The 17,071-nt window shown below is 41.1% G+C and overlaps 1 protein-coding gene across 2 annotated transcripts in view; it reads left to right on the top strand.

Annotated features, from left to right (window-relative positions):
- TDRKH (tudor and KH domain containing) overlaps positions 1 to 17,071 on the top strand; it is a 29,723-nt gene that overhangs the window by 10,220 nt on the left and 2,432 nt on the right. For both annotated transcript variants that reach the window (XM_007178076.2, XM_007178074.2), the window contains exons 2-8: positions 12,161 to 12,297; positions 13,377 to 13,483; positions 14,092 to 14,281; positions 15,001 to 15,140; positions 15,251 to 15,572; positions 16,460 to 16,620; positions 16,809 to 16,981. In XM_007178076.2, coding sequence (XP_007178138.2) covers positions 12,174 to 12,297; positions 13,377 to 13,483; positions 14,092 to 14,281; positions 15,001 to 15,140; positions 15,251 to 15,572; positions 16,460 to 16,620; positions 16,809 to 16,981 — 1,217 coding nt within the window. In that variant the 5' untranslated portion in view covers positions 12,161 to 12,173. The remainder of the gene's footprint in view (positions 1 to 12,160; positions 12,298 to 13,376; positions 13,484 to 14,091; positions 14,282 to 15,000; positions 15,141 to 15,250; positions 15,573 to 16,459; positions 16,621 to 16,808; positions 16,982 to 17,071) is intronic.

Below are 17,071 nucleotides of genomic sequence, written 5' to 3'. Positions count from 1 at the left end.
GGGACACAGGTTCGAGCCCTGGTCCGGGAAGATCCAACATGCCGCGGAGCAACTAAGCCTGTGTGCCACAGCTACTGAGCCTGCGCTCTAGAGCCCGTGAGCCACAACTACTGAAGCCCTCAAGCCACAACTACTGAAGCTCACGCGCCTAGAGCCTGTGCTCCTCAACAAGAGAAGCCACCGCAATGAGAAGCCCGTGCACCGCAACGAAGAGTAGCCCCCACTTGCTGCAACTAGAGAAAGCCCACGTGCAGCAATGAAGACCCAATGCAGCCAAACATAAATAAATAAATAAATAATTAATTTAAAAAAGTACTTACAAGCCTCTTCATAGGTGAGGCTGGGGAAGTGGTGAAAGGTTTGGTGGGTTTTGTATTGTTTCTGGAGCCACATCTCTGGTCCTGTAAAGAGTAGAATTTTAAAACAAAGACAGTTGTTTTTAATTCCTCAAAGAATTGGGTGGCCACCTCAGTGAAAGCACTGACATACCCATTCACCTCTGTTGGAATTTTACGTTCCCTCATTTAGCTTAGGGTACAAAGACCCCCCCTCCCCAGTAAAATTCCTATCAGGCTCTGAATATCAGCTATGGTCAGTTTAGTCAGACCGGTGGCCTCCCATCTTGGTAATCCATTTACAAACACTTTTAAGGATCCTTCGTGGGTTTAAGAAGTTCTTTTAACTATGGCCTACAGCCTCAGATGGTCCCATTTCTTTTTCTTTTTCTTTTCCTTTTTTTTTTTTTTTATTGAAGTAGAGTTGATTTACAGTGTTGTGCCTATCTCTACTGTACAGCAAAGTGACTCAGTTTTACACATATATTCTTTTTTTAATATTCTTTTCCATTATGGTTTATCCCAGGAGATATTGTTTATCCATTCTAAATGTAATAGTTTGCATCTACCAGCCCCAAATTCCCAGCCCATCCCTTTCCGTCCCTCTCTCTCCCGGCTTTGGCAACCGTGAGTCTGAGCTCTATGTCTGTGAGTTTGTTTCTGTTTTGTAGATAGGTTCATTTGTGCCATATTTTAGATTCCACATATAAGTGATATCATATGGTATTTGTCTTTGTGTTTCTTTTTTTTTTTTTTACATGGATGACCATAACAAAAGCAGCAATGATTGCAATTACCAAACATGAAACACACTCAAACTATGTCATAATATTGACATTCAGTCCAGTAATCCTCCACTGTGACAGCTCCTTTACTTTGCAGTGAAAATTGATTTGTATATTCTTTGCCTCTGAGTCCTTGTGGGATTTTTTTTTTAATTCAAACAAAGTCACAAAAATTATACTCATCCTCATCAGTTCACTCAGTCCCATGTAATTAATTTTTTTTTCCATCTTGATCTTTTGTTAGCACTTTTATGAGTTCATCAGTTTTTCATTAGAGTTCTGAAAATGCTTATTCATTCAGTTCAGTAGTACAGTCACTTACCAGAAACCTGTACTTGTCAGAGTCTTTTCTATGAATTTCTTGAAGATGAAACCCTTTTATAGGAACATATTTGCAAAAGCATCAGAGTACACCCAGAACTGTCTGTAGATGACAAAAGACTTAAAAATGACCACAGTTAAAGATTTGATGAAAGTTCATAATAATGCAGTTGACAAGAAAATTAGTTATTTCTGAGATATACATTTTAAACTAATAACTAGGATTATGACTTATAACATTATACCAGAACATATAAGATTTTTAGAAATTTCATGTAATGTCTGAAACATTTATGTTAACATATTTCCATACAAATAACCCAATGAAAGTTTAGTATTAGTTGTTTTTTTTGTTTGTTTGTTTGTTTTATACTGCAGGTTCTTATTAGGCATCAATTTTATACACATCAGTGTATACATGTCAATCCCAATCACCCAATTCAGCACACCACCATCCCCACCCCACCGCAGTTTTCCCCCCTTGGTGTCCATATGTCTTTCCTCTACATCTGTGTCTCAACTTCTGCCCTGCAAACCAGCTCATCTGTACCATTTTTCTAGGTTCCACATACATGCGTTAATATACGATATTTGTTTTTCTCTTTCTGACTTACTTCACTCTGTATGACAGTCTCTAGATCCATCCACGTCTCAACAAATGACTCAATTTCGTTCCTTTTTATGGCTGAGTAATATTCCATTGTATATATGTACCACAACTTCTTTATCCATTCGTCTGTTGATGGGCATTTAGGTTGCTTCCATGACCTGGCTATGGTAAATAGTGCTGCAATGAACATTCGGGTGCATGTGTCTTTTTGAATTACAGTTTTCTCTGGGTTTATGCGCAGTAGTGGGATTGCTGGGTCATATGGTAATTCTATTTTTAGTTTTTTAAGGAACCTCCATATTGTTCTCCATAGTGGCTGTATCAATTTACATTCCCACCAACAGTGCAAGAGGGTTCCCTTTTCTCCACACCCTCTCCAGCATTTGTTGTTTGTAGATTTTCTGATGATGCCCATTCTAACTGGTGTGAGGTGATACCTCATTGTAGTTTTGATTTGCATTTCTCTAATAATTAGTGGTGTTGAGCATCGTTTCATGTGCTTCGTGGCCGTCTGTATGTCTTCTTTGGAGAAATGTCTATTTAGCTCTTCTGCCCATTTTTGGATTGGGGTGTTTGTTTCTTTAATATTGAGCTGAATAAGCTGTTTATATATTTTGGAGATTAATCCTTTGTCCGTTGATTCATTTGCAAATATTTTCTCCCGTTGTGAGGGTTGTCTTTTCGTCTTGTTTATGGTTTCCTTTGCTGTGCAAAAGCTTTGAAGTTTCATTAGGTCCCATTTGTTTATTTTTGTTTTTATTTCCGTTACTCTAGGAGGTGGATCAAAAAAGATCTTGCTGTGATTTATGTCAAAGAGTGTTCTTCCTATGTTTTCCTCTAAGAGTTTTATAGTGTCCAGTCTTACATTTAGGTCTCTAATCCATTTTGAGTTTATTTTTGTGTATGGTGTTAGGGAGTATTCTAATTTCATTCTTTTACATGTAGCTGTCCAGTTTTCCCAGCACCACTTATTGAAGAGACTGTCTTTTCTCCATTGTATATCTTTGCCTCCTTTGTCATAGATTAGTTGACCATAGGTGCGTGGGTTAATCTCTGGGCTTTTCTATCTTATTCCATTGATCTATGTTTCTGTTTTTGTGCCAGTACCATATTGTCTTGATTACTGTAGCTTTGTAGTATAGTCTGAAGTCAGGGAGTCTGATTCCTCCAGCTCCATTTTTTTTCCCTCAAGACTGCTTTGGCTATTCGGGGTCTTTTGTGACTCCATACAAATTTTAAGATGATTTGTTCTAGCTCCGTAAAAAATGCCATTGGTAATTTGATAGGGATTGCATTGAATCTGTAGATTGCTTTGGGTAGTATAGTCATTTTCACAATGTTGATTCTTCCAATCCAAGAACATGGTATATCTCTCCATCTGTTGGTATCATCTTTAATTTCTTTCATCAGTGTCTTATAGTTTTCTGCGTACAGTTCTTTTGTCTCCCTAGGTAGGTTTATTCCTAGGTATTTTATTCTTTTTGTTGCAATGGTAAATGGGAGTGTTTCCATAATTTTTCATTCAGATTTTTCATCATTAGTGTATAGGAATGCAAGAGATTTCTGTGCATTAATTTTGTATCCTGCAACTTTACTATATTCATTAATTAGCTCTAGCAGTTTTCTGGTGGCAGTTTTAGGATTCTCTATGTATAGTATCATGTCATCTGCAAACAGTGACAGTTTTACTTCTTCTTTTTCAATTTGTATTCCTTTTATTTCTTTTTCTTCTCTGATTGCTGTGGCTAGGACTTCCAGAACTATGTTGAATAATAGTGGTGAGAGTGGACATCCTTGTCTCGTTCCTGATCTTAGAGGAAATGCTTTCAGTTTTTCACCATTGAGAATGATGTTTGCTGTGGGTTTGTCATATATGGCCTTTATTATGTTGAGGTAGGTTCCCTCTATGCCCACTTTCTGGAGAGTTTTTATCATAAATCGGTGTTGAATTTTGTCAAAAGCTTTTTCTGCATCTATTGAGATGATCATATGGTTTTTATTCTTCAATTTGTTAATATGGTGTATCACATTGATTGATTTGCATATATTGAAGAATCCTTGCATCCCTGGGATAAATCCCACTTGATCGTGGTGTATGATCCTTTTAATGTGTTTTTGGATTCTGTTTGCTAGTATTTTGTTGAGGATTTTTGCATCTATATTCATGAGTGATATTGGTCTGTAATTTTCTTTTTTTGTAGTGTCTTTGTCTGGTTTTGGTATCAGGGTGATGGCCTCATAGAATGAGTTTGGGAGTGTTCCTTCCTCTGCAATTTTTTGGAAGAGTTTGAGAAGGATAAGTGTTAGCTCTTCTCTAAATGTTTGATAGAATTCACCTGTGAAGCCATCTGGTCCTGGACCTTTGTTTGTTGGAAGATTTTTAATCCCAGTTTCAATTTCATTACTTGTGATTGGTCTGTTCATATTTTCTATTTCTTCCTGGTTCAGTCTTGGAAGGTTATACCTTTCTAAGAATTTGTCCATTTTTTCCAGGTTGTCCATTTTATTGGCATAAAGTTGCTTGTAGTAGTCTCTTAGGATGCTTTGTATTTCTGCGGTGTCTGTTGTAACTTCTCCTTTTTCATTTCTGATTTTATTTATTTGAGTCCTCTCCCTCTTTTTCTTGATGAGTCTGGCTAATGGCTTATCAATTTTGTTTATCTTCTCAAAGAACCAGCTTTTAGTTTTATTGATCTTTGCTATTGTTTTCTTTGTTTCTATTTCATTTATTTCTGCTCTGATCTTTATGATTTCTTTCCTTCTGCTAACTTTGGGTTTTGTTTGTTCTTCTTTCTCTAGTTTCTTTAGGTGTAAGGTTAGATTGTTTACTTGAGATTTTTCTTGTTTCTTGAGGTAGGCTTGTATAGCTATAAACTTCCCTCTTAGAACTGCTTTTGCTGCATCCCACAGGTTTTGGGTCGTCGTGTTTTCATTGTCATTTGTCTCTAGGTATTTTTTGATTTCCTCTTTGATTTCTTCAGTGATCTCTTGGTTGTTTAGTAACGTATGGTTTAGCCTCCATGTGTTTGTGTTTTTTACGTTTTTTCCCCTGTAATTCATTTCTAATCTCATAGCGGTGTGGTCAGAAAAGATGCTTGATATGATTTCAATTTTCTTCAATTTACTGAGGCTTGATTTGTGACCCAAGATGTGATCTATCCTGGAGAATGTTCCGTGCGCACTTGAGAAGAACGTGTAATCTGCTGTTTTTGGATGGAATGTCCTATATATATCAATTAAATCTATCTGGTCTATTGTGTCATTTAAAGCTTCTGTTTCCTTATTTATTTTCATTTTGGATGATCTGTCCATTGGTGTAAGTGAGGTGTTAAAGTCCCCCACTATTATCGTGTTACTGTCAATTTCCTCTTTTATAGCTGTTAGCAGTTGCCTTATGTATTGAGGTGCTCCTATGTTGGGTGCATATATATTTATAATTGTTATATCTTCTTCTTGGATTGATCCCTTAATCATTATGTAGTGTCCTTCCTTGTCTCTTGTAACATTCTTTATTTTAAAGTCTATTTTATCTGATATGAGTATAGCTACTCCAGCTTTCTTTTGATTTCCATTTGCATGGAATATCTTTTTCCATCCCCTCACTTTCAGTCTGTATGTGTCCCTAGGTCTAAAGTGGGTCTCTTGTAGACAGCATATATATGGGTCTTGTTTTTGTATCCATTCAGCAAGCTTGTGTCTTTTGGTTGGAGCATTTAATCCATTCACGTTTAAGGTAATTATCGATATGTATGTTCCTATGACCATTTTCTTAATTGTTTTGGGTTTGTTTTTGTAGGTCCTTTTCTTCTCTCGTGTTTCCCACTTAGAGAAGTTCCTTTAGTATTTGTTGTAGAGCTGGTTTGGTGGTGCTGAATTCTCTTAGCCTTTGCTTGTCTGTAAAGCTTTTGATGTCTCCATCAAATCTAAATGAGATCCTTGCCGGGTAGAGTAATCTTGGTTGTAGGTTCTTCCCTTTCATCACTTTAAGTATATCATGCCACTCCCTTCTGGCTTGCAGAGTTTCTGCTGAGAAATCAGCTGTTAACCTTATGGGAGTTCCCTTGTATGTTATTTGTCGTTTTTCCCTTGCTGCTTTCAATAATTTTTCTTTGTCTTTAATTTTTGCCACTTTGATTACTATGTGTCTTGGCGTGTTTCTCCTTGGGTTTATCCTGTATGGGACTCTCTGCACTTCCTGGACTTGGGTGGCGATTTCCTTTCCCATGTTAGGGAAGTTTTCGACTATAATCTCTTCAAATATTTTCTCTGGTCCTTTCTCTCTTCTCTTTCTGGGACCCCTATAATGCGAATGTTGTTGCGTTTAATGTTGTCCCAGAGGTCTCTTAGGCTGTCTTCATTTCTTTTCATTCTTTTTTCTTTATTCTGTTCCGCAGCAGTGAATTCCACCATTCTGTCTTCCAGGTCACTTATCCGTTCTTCTGCCTCAGTTATTCTGCTATTGATTCCTTCTAGTGTAGTTTTCATTTCAGTTATTGTATTGGTCATCTCTGTTTGTTTGTGCTTTAATTCTTCTAGGTCTTTGTTAATCACTTCTTGCATCTTCTCAATCTTTGCCTCCATTCTTATTCCGAGGTCCTGGATCATCTTCACTATCATTATTCTGAATTCTTTTTCTGGAAGGTTGCCTATCTCCATTTTATTTAGTTGTTTTTCTGGGGTTTTTTCTTGTTCCTTCATCTGGTATATAGCCCTCTGCCTTTTCATCTTGTCTGTCTTTCTGTAAATGTGGTTTTTGGTCCACAGGCTGCAGGATTGTAGTTTTTCTTGCTTCTGCTGTCTGCCCTCTGGTGGTTGAGGCTATCTAAGAGGCTTGATGGGAGGCTCTGGTGGTGGGTAGAGCTGACTGTTGCTGTGGCGGTCAGAGCTCCGTAAAACTTTAATCCACTTGACTGTTGATGGGTGGGGCTGGGTTCCCTCCCTGTTGGTTGTTTTGCCTGAGGCAACCCAACACTGGAGCCTGGGCTCTTTGGTGGGGCTAATGGCAGACTCTGGGAGGGCTCACGCCAAGGAGCACTTCCCAGAACCTCCACTGTCAGTGTCCTTGTCCCCATGGTGAAACAGAGCCACCCCCCGCCTCTGCAGGAGACCCCCCAACACCAGCAGGTAGGTCTGGTTCAGTCTCCCCCAGGGTCACTGCTCCTTCTCCTGGGTCCCGATGCGCACACTGTTTTGTGTGCGCCCTCCAAGAGTGGGGTCTCTGTTTCCCCCAGTCCTGTCGAAGTCCTGCAATCAATTCCCACTAGGCTTCAAAGTCTGATTCTCTAGGAATTCCTCCTCCCGTTGCCGGACCCCCAGGTTGGGAAGCCTGACGTGGGACTCAGAACCTTCACTCCAGTGGGTGGACTTCTGTGGTATAAGTGTTCGCCATTCTGTGAGTCACCCACCCAGCAGTTATGGGATTTGATTTTACTCTGATTGCGCCCCTCCTACTGTCTCACTGTGGCTTCTCCTCTGTCCTTGGACGTGGGGTATCCTCCTTGGTGAAGTCCAGTGTCTTCCTGTCGATGATTGTACAGCAGCCAGTTGTGATTCTGGTGCTCTCGCAAGAGGGAGTGAGAGCATGTCCTTCTACTCCGCCATCTTGGTTAATCCCCCCCTGTCTTTGTGTTTCTGACTTACTTCACTTAGTATGATAATCTCTCGGTCTGTCCATGTTGCTGCAGATGGCATTATTTCGTTCGTTTTTATGGCTGAGTAGTATTCCATTGTATATATGTACCGTATCTTCTTTATCCATTCATCTGTCGATGGACATTTAGGTTATTTCCATGTCTTGGCTATTGTGAATAGTGCTGCTATGAACATAGGGATGCATGTATCTTTTTGAATTATAGTTTTGTCCGGGTACATGCCCAGGAGTGGGATTGCTGGATCATATGGTAATTCTATTTTTAGTTTTCTGAGGAACCTCCATACTGTTTTCCATAGTGGCTGCACCAACTTACATTCCTCAAGTGGTCCCATTTCTAAAGGTAACCATTTAATAGTGTCTTCAGAGTAGAAAGGCAATTCAGATAGAGGATCACTAGAATGAGTACTCAAAGGAGGATAGAGGGGAGCAGTAGTTAAAGTTTTAGGTACCATTAATCTTTCATTAGCCTTCTACAACAATTCTTTCAATGAGGCTATTTTGAAATTTTGGAGCTTTTTTGGGCTTCTTCATATCACTTAAAATGGGTACAATAGTTTAAGATGAGAGCTCTCTAAAATTTTAACAATTTGGAAGTTTTTCCAATTCAGAGGATCCAAAGTTTCAAAAAGCTAGCCCTATACAAATATTTCTCCCTGCTAACCTAATTTGTAAAAGAGAAACTCTTACCACTGTTTCCAGTAGACCCTGCAGGCAGACATCCAGGAGACTGCCAGCTTTAACTGCATGCAAAAAAATCAGTTTTGGAATGCAAAAAGAGAACCCAATCTTGGCCATTTCAGGGTGGGGTTTCCTCTAATTTCCAATTAAGTACTTGCAAGCATACATAAACCCAGCTGGTATTCCCATAGGTGGCTGTCTGTCTCCACAGGAGCTGTTTGGCCTTTGAGGCACGATTTCCCATTATTAATTTGGTAGCCTAATTCAGATATGAGATATGATCTGAACAGCATTATGGGGACTGTGTGGTGGATCAAATGTGTGCTGCTTCTGAGTCTAGCTCCCCAAGAATGTTACGCTTTATGGTTGGGCAGGTACTTCTGCCAGTGGGGAGGTTTGGTCAATGCATGGTGCAGATACACAATGCACAGTAGAGAGAGGAGGCCAAAGGGCAGAGAAAATTTTTTATGTTTAAATTATCCTTGACTTGCCTTAGAATATGAAATTTTATTTCATCACATGTGATTTATTAAAGTGAAAAACAGAATGGTTGTAAGTGTATTGATGGGCTAGGGAGTAAGACTATGAAGGCGGAAGTGACATGTGTCAGAGCGAGGCTACTTAAGAGGGTACATCCTGTTCCCCTTGTAAGGGTAGGTTTAGAATATAAGGCTGTGAAGATGGTAGGCAGAGATTAGATTATAAAGAACCTTTCATGCCACTGAGCTTACATGTAGGCAGGAGAGTTGCTGAAGAATAAGAGGATGTGTATTCATTCAACAAATTATTATTGACCAAATATTTATTGAGTGGCTACTGTGTGCTAAGTACTGAGGAACAAAACAAAACAAAAAAATTCCTGCCTTTGGGGAGTTAACTTTCTAATGGGGAGACAATCAAAGTGAACACCTTCCAGGTTATTATAATGACTGACTTTTAATCATAGTGAAATGGAAAACTTTGGAAGGATTTGAGCAGATGAATAGCACTATTTGACTTACTCCAGCTGTTGTGTTGGGAATAAACTGGACAATGGCAAAAGCAGGGACGTAATTAAGAAGCAGTTGCAGTAATCTAGACAAGAGATAATGGTTTAGAGCAGATGGCGGTCATAGCAGTGGAGAGGTTAAAAAGTGGTCAGATTCTGGATAACTTGAAGGTAGAACAAGTAGGATTTGCTGACAGGATGGATGTGCTGTTTGAGGGGAAGAATAAGATTTTTAGCCTAAGGAGCTGAAAGAATGGAGTTGCCATTAACTGAGATGGCAAAGACTACAGGAAGAGGGTGAGATCAGGAGCTAGGTGTTGCACCTGTTAAGTTTGAGATGCCTATTAAACATCAAATGGAGACATCTCATAGGCAGTTGGATATACAGACCTGGAGTTCATGGGAATGGTCCTAACTAGATCTGTGAATTTGGGGATTAAATCAGCATATAGATAAGGTTTAAAGCCAAGACTGACTGAGACTTGATGAAATCCCCAGAGAAGTGAGGTAGAACAAAGAGGGCAAAGGACAGAGCCCTGGGGCACTCCAGTGTTTAGAGGTTAGAAAAAGGAGCAGGAACCAGCAAAGTAGACTGATGGAGCAGCCAGAAAGGGAGAAGGAAAACCAGGAAAGAGTGATGTGAAGCCAAGGGAAGAAAGTGTCAGGGAAGAGGGAGTCACCAGCTGTGCCAGACCCTGGGAGGGGTGGGGGTAAAGGGAGGACTGAGAATTGATCATTGGATTCAGCAAGTCCAAGTCACTGGTGACCTTGACAAGAGCAGTAAGAGTGGATTCAAGAAGAGAAATCGAACACAGAAGTATTGACACTCTTTGAGTTTTCTTGTAAAAGGAAGGGAAAAAATGAGTAGTATTTAGAGGAGTAAGTGGAATTGAGAAAGGATTTTCTTTAAGAAAGGAGAAATAATAGCATGTTTGTCTGCTGATAGAAAGATTCAGTAGAGCAGAAAACATTAATGATGCAGGATAAGGAAGGAGAGCAACATTTATATGGAGCAGAGATAGTTCATCAATGGACACAGGAAAGAAGATAGAATATTTAGGCACAGATGGAGGTAGGTGGGTCAGTTTGGAAGTTTGTTAATACTTTCTCTGAATGCTTTACTTTCTTAGTGAAATAGGAAGCAAAGACATCAGTTGAGAGGGAGGATGGAGAAGGAAGCACTAGAGGTTTGAGAAGAGGCGGTATGAAATAATTGGGAGGGTGAGAAAGTACATGGAATAAAGGAATAGAGTGAGGGACATACTGAAATATGCTAGGCAGGACTTCCCTGGTGGCGCAGTGGTTAAGAACCTGCCTGACAATGCAGGGGACACGGGTTCGAGCCCTGGTCCGGGAGGATCCGACATGCTGTGGAGCACCAGGCCCCATGTGCCACAACTGCTGAGCCTGCACTCTAGAGCCCGCGCACCACAACTACTGAGCCTGCGTGCCACAACTACTGAAGCCCGTGTGCCACAACTACTGAAGCCCATGTGCCACAACTACTGAAGCCTTCGCGCCTAGAGCCCGTGCTCCGCAACAGGAGAGGCCACCTCAGTGAGAAGCCCGCACACCGCAACAAGGAGTGTCCCCCGCTCACTGCAACTAGAGAGAGCCCATGTGCAGCAACGAAGACCCAACACAGCCAAAAATAAATAAATTAAATAAATAAATTTTTAAAATATATATGCTAACTGGGCCCGTGAGCCACAACTACTGAGCCTGCGCGTCTGGAGCCAGTGCTCCACAACAAGAGAGGCTGCGATAGTGAGAGGCCCGCGCACCGCGATGAAGAGTGGCCCCCGCTTGCCGCAACTAGAGAAAGCCCTCGCACAGAAATGAAGACCCAACACAGCCATAAATAAATAAAAATAAATAAAATTAAAAAAAATATATATATATATATATGCTAGGCAGCAAAATGAAGATACAGTGTCAGAGAGAGACTAATAGCAAGAAGGCCATTGCAGTGGTCTAAATGAGATTTGATGAGCTTCTGAATCAATTCAGGTACGATATTGGGGTCATTAGCGTATAGGTAGTAGTTCAAGCTTCAAGTATGGATAAAATTGCCCAAAGAGAGCAGACTGACAATAGCAATGGCTAGAGACCACTGGAAGACAAGCTCAAAACTCAGAAGACTCCTCTAGGTAAACAGGAAAAACCATGGGAAAGAGGGCACAGAGGTAAGATTAGTTAAGGCTTATATGTGCCATCCAGGTTGATTACCTGGGAAGTTGTAGTTTTGATGAAGGAACAGGAGAGAACCCCATTTCACTGTCAGATGGGGAGTAAGTAGAAATACGGAATACAGATAGTAAATAGACCACACTTCCAAGAAAGAAAAGTAGAAGTAGCAAAGCCTAAAACTAGGCCTGGAAAGCCATTCCTTTGGCAGAGACAACAGCTTCTGGAAAGACCAAGAGGTATAGAAGTGCACATATAAGGAATTTTAAATAGTTTGATATGAAAACTAAATTTTTAAAAATATTTGATTCATTTAATTTTTTTGTTCCTTTGTCTTTTAAAACTGATCAGTGTATAGTTCTCTTTGGGGAAATTGGGGAGGGAGAAGTAACCTTCTATTTAGTTGTATATATATGTGTCCCTTAGCTAACTTTTTTAAAAAAAATACCGAGACTTTCACATGAAGTAGACTTTGAGACTGCTCAAGCTCTTGAAATTGGAAATTAGGCAGTAATATTCTTCTTAATATTGTAATGTGTTCCCATTCTCTACCTGTCATAAAAGTTGTCTGAAAGCTCCTTTTCCTTCATTTGCTTATTTTAGGAAGCAGCAGAAAATGTCCACTGAACGGACTTCTTGGACAAGTTTGTCCACTATTCAGAAAATAGCACTGGGCCTCGGGATCCCAGCCAGTGCAGTGGTTGCCTATATCCTATACCGCAGATATAGGGAAAGCAGAGGTATGTGAATCCATGGCTGTACATATGGAAATGTTTAAACTATGTTCTGGCCTTGTTAAATTGAAATGAAAACTTCCGTTCCAGACTGGGTATCATTTGTTGGGATGTAATTGGCTTTCTGTGAGGGATCTTTTTTTTTTTTTAATCAATTCATTTATTTTTTATTTTTGGCTGCATTGGGTCTTCGTTGCTGCGCGCGGGCTTTCTCTAGTTGCGGCGAGCGGGGGCTACTCTTCGTTGTGGTGCACGGGCTTCTCATTGCGGTGGCTTCTCTTGTTGCAGAGCACGGGCTCTAGGTGCATGGGCTCCAGTAGTTGTGGCTCGCGGGCTCTAGAGCTCAGGCTCAGTAGTTGTGACACATGGGCTTAGTAGCTCCGCAGCGTGTGGGATCTTCCCGGACCAGGGCTCAAACCTGCGTCCCCTGCATTGGCAGGTGGATTCTTAACCACTGCACCACCAGGGAAGTCCCTGTGAGGGATCTTTGAAACAAAGTTTTTTCTTTTCTATGTTAATGTGAAGCTAGTCTGTGAAATAAAGAACTCATTTTATAATTCTTTTGATCTCTTCCCTTCAGCAACACCAACACTACAATGGGTTCTTTCTTTCTCCTTTTTTTATACCCATACACTTGTTTATATTTTCCTTCTATTGTTAGAAGGCTAACTGTCCCGTCCAGTTTCCCCACAGGTTGGACCTAGGGAGTAGGACCTAGAGAAATGATTTACGTACAAACAAGAGAAATTCTGAGCCTAGTGGGCTCCTCAGGCAACTTCTAGCCTTCATTCTTCTCCAGGAGTCGTGTCTTGGGAGAAGTAGTTTGCCCAGAATCCATCACCCCTTCCTTGCAGAACCAAATGACTTTTCCCATTTTAACATATGAAAACAGTAGCCCAGAAAGAATGCCCATCTTCTGGTCTTTCAGGACCTTTTAATTCCCACTCAGATGCTACTTCTCCTTCTCTTTGTGGTTGAGATCCTCAGTTTATCTCTTGCATCCACATCTCTTTGACAGCTAGATTCAGGGGAGGGCAGGTAGTAGCTTTGGGTATTATCTAAGTATGATCTGTTTATCTATGCAGAAGAGCGGCTGACATTTGTTGGGGAGGATGACATCGAGATAGAGATGCGAGTCCCCCAGGAGGCTGTGAAGCTCATCATTGGCCGGCAAGGAGCCAATATTAAGCAGGTAACTGTGTGAGCAGGCAACGGCTTTCCCAGGGATTGATTCTGTTTTCCCTCCTCTGCCCCCATTCCATAAAACCCACTCACACTATGTATATTTTAAACAGAAAAAATACAGGAACTTTTTAGCTAACTGCTATTTTCCTTCTAGAGATGAGTACTTCTCCCTAGAGAATGGGTGACTTAACTTGAAATGGGGATTTTTAATTGGATGATTCTCAGCCTGGTATAGCTTGAATCATTCCTTTCTACTATGGAATTATGAACTCTCATTAATTGACAGTAACTAATTGCTCCCTGATTCTTTTTACCATCTCCTGTTGTTCAGTTGGAATGTCAGTGAAGTAAAATAATTGATTCTCTAATCCAAATTAGGGGGAAAGAGTGTTCTAAACACAGAGAAACTGTTTTGGATTAACTGCTATTTGGGGTTACCTTTGTCTCTAATCTCCTTCCATAAGTACACGTAATTGAGGACTGCTTATAGCACCCTGATTTCACTGACTGCTGTGTCCAGTTCCATCTACCTCCAGGGTTAGGTTTAGAGTATCCTTGGCTGACCCAGATGAGAGCTTGTCCAGCGCGTACTACCACATATCCTTTTCTCTGCAGCTACGAAAACAGACAGGTGCTCGGATCGATGTGGACACAGAGGATGTAGGAGATGAGCGGGTGCTGCTTATCAGTGGTTTTCCTGTTCAGGTGTGCAAGGCCAAAGCAGCAATTCATCAGATCCTGACTGAGAGTACCCCAGTGTCTGAGCAGCTCTCAGTTCCCCAGAGATCTGTGGGCAGAATCATAGGTACCACTGGACAGCTTCCTCTGCTGTTTCCTTTTTTGTTTACCTTTGCCTTTCTTTCACACCTTCCCAAGGGTTTCTCCTGGCCTACTTCCGCTTCACCTTGCTGAGAAAAAAAGGCAGGGACGTTGAGACCAGAGCTTTACTTTTTTACAGAAGTAAAAGCAGTGGTAAAGCAAAACTCATTACCTCAAGAAGTTGTATGATCTGAACCTTACAAATAGGTTCCAGAAGGGTTCAGGTAAATGTATTTACCTCAGATTTTTAAAGGGAAGCTAAGGATGCTCATTTTATCCGAAGTCTTTCAAGACAGTGCTCTAGAAAGCACCTATTATGCCTTCCCCGGAGCATTCCTTATGCTGCTGGTAGAGGCAGAGAAATGTCCTGTCCCTGGTCCACTGTTTCACGCACTGTGTAGGGTATCTTCTAATGAAGTGGGGATGTAAAGTATGCCGAGTGGCCAAAAAATGCAAGTGACATGACCACATTAACCTAGCCAATGTGTAAAATTTAAATAAAATGGATAGAGCAAATAATCCAGTATTCCCCTTAGTATAATACAGATTTCAGTAGCTCCTGCTTTCCATTCACTATCTTCCATTCTGTTTAGTTTGAAAATGAGAACTGACTCTCCCCTCCTACTATGTACAAAACAGTGGTATCTCTAGTAGTTAAGGTTAGCGAGGAGGGAAGGACAGGTTTTTATGTATTGTGCAATGCAGGGAGAGGCGGCGAGACAATTCGTTCTATCTGTAAGGCCTCAGGAGCCAGAGTAACCTGTGACAAAGAATCAGAGGGGACATTGCTACTATCAAGACTTATAAAAATCTCAGGAACACAGAAGGAGGTGGCAGCAGCTAAGGCAAGTAGCTGATAGATTTGAATTGTATCTAAGAGTGAGAAGAACACTTTACTCCATCCCAGGTCAATATCTGGCCACGTAGATATCATCCCTTGTCTTATTTTCCACAGCATTTGATACTGGAGAAAGTTTTAGAAGATGAAGAACTTAGGAAGAGAATTGCTCATTCTGCAGAAACCAGAGTCCCACGGAAGCAGCCAATCAGCGTAAGAAGAGAGGAAGTGACAGAGCCAGCTGGGGCTGGAGAGCCAGCTTTATGGAAAAACACTGGCACTAGCTTGGAGCAGGCTGCACCTCTGGCCGTTCCTCCCCACAAAGGAGGTGGCGACACGTCTGTTGTAGGACCAGAAGAGCGTTCCTGCGAGAAACCTAATGATGACAACTTTCAGAAGTTTGGAGCCCAGACCAGTCCAGAGACATCCATGTTTGAAAGTAAGTAAGAAAGAGGGAACCCATGAGCCGTATGGAAGATAGAAAAAGTGGCTTAGATAACCCAAAATAGGAAACAATAAAAAAAAAAAATGTCTATTTTCTCGACTACACTTACAAGTCTTTAATCACAGATAGGACTTTCTGGCAGTATTTTACTTGGGATTAGTACTAAACACAGATACTTTTTTTCTGAATACAAACCAGCTAATAATTATAGAAAACAATATAGAAATATGCTAGTTCACAGGAAACTAGTCTGTGAGTAATACATCAAATAATTGAATTACATGGTATTCTTTCTCCAAACCTATTTATTTAAGTAAGTAAAATACTGAGTGCAGTTTTTTTCCTGAATCATTACTGTTTTAAAAAATCGACACCATTCAAGAAGAATAAAAAGGCTGTGGGCTTTTTCTTCTATGTATAGGTACTGGGATGGGCAGGGAAGACCAGGGCCCCTCAGAGGTTCATAGACTTGTCCAGGGTCACATAATGAGTCAGTGGTAGAAAGGGATCTGGAACAGGCCCACATCTGTCCATGTGTCTTCTCCCTGGTCCATGCTGCAGCTAGCATATGGGGATTTCCCTTCATTATAACTGGTGGCTGATTTGAATACATGGCAGATGACTAAGAATGTGACCGAACTCTTATTACTCAGATACATAGAAAGGAACAGAACATAGCTTCGTATTTTTCTTCAGGATGTTCTTGTATGATGCATCCAGTTGTCCCTCTAGCCATTTTTAAATGGTAATAGCCACTTGGTATTTGTACCTCTCACCCTCCTGATGCAGTCTTCCCATTTCAACCAGAGATGATTCTAATAATGGTCACCATATTAGTTAATAATGATTCTGCAGCTTAACTTGCTTATCCCTGTGGTTAGTCCCCAGTCCGGACTTCAGTTTCCATGCTGATGAATTCCTAGAAGTCTATGTCTCTGCCTCTGAACATCCTAACCACTTCTGGATCCAAATCATTGGCTCCCGCAGCCTGCAACTGGATAAGCTTGTCAGTGAGATGACCCAGCACTATGAAAATAGTCTGGTGAGTTGCCATAGGGACAGGGCAGGGGTTTGATGGAAAGGGGGCATATCTTTTTCATTGTGACATATTCTCTTCCCTTTTCTGTGGAGCAGCGGCTTGTTCTTCCTTCCTTCTGGTATCCACTGTTTATTTTTTAGCCTACCCCTTCCTAACTCTGCCCTCTCCTGCCTCCTCATCCCCTTGTGTAGCCTGAAGACTTGACAGTACATGTAGGAGACATTGTCGCAGCACCTTTACCTACAAATGGTTCCTGGTATCGAGCCCGGGTCCTTGGCACCTTGGAGAATGGGAACCTGGACCTCTACTTCGTTGACTTTGGAGATAATGGAGATTGCCCACTGAGGGACCTCAGGGTGCTCAGGTCAGCGTGGGGGCCAGGCTGGAGTCTCACTTACTGACTCAGTCCTGGCCATAGGGTGGTGAGCTGTTGGCACTTATCACCAGGGGGCGT

The sequence above is a fragment of the Balaenoptera acutorostrata genome, chromosome 1, assembly GCF_949987535.1.
Source record: "Balaenoptera acutorostrata chromosome 1, mBalAcu1.1, whole genome shotgun sequence".
NCBI classification, from domain to species: Eukaryota; Metazoa; Chordata; class Mammalia; order Artiodactyla; family Balaenopteridae; genus Balaenoptera; species Balaenoptera acutorostrata.
This window is presented reverse-complemented; position numbering and strand designations above follow the sequence as displayed.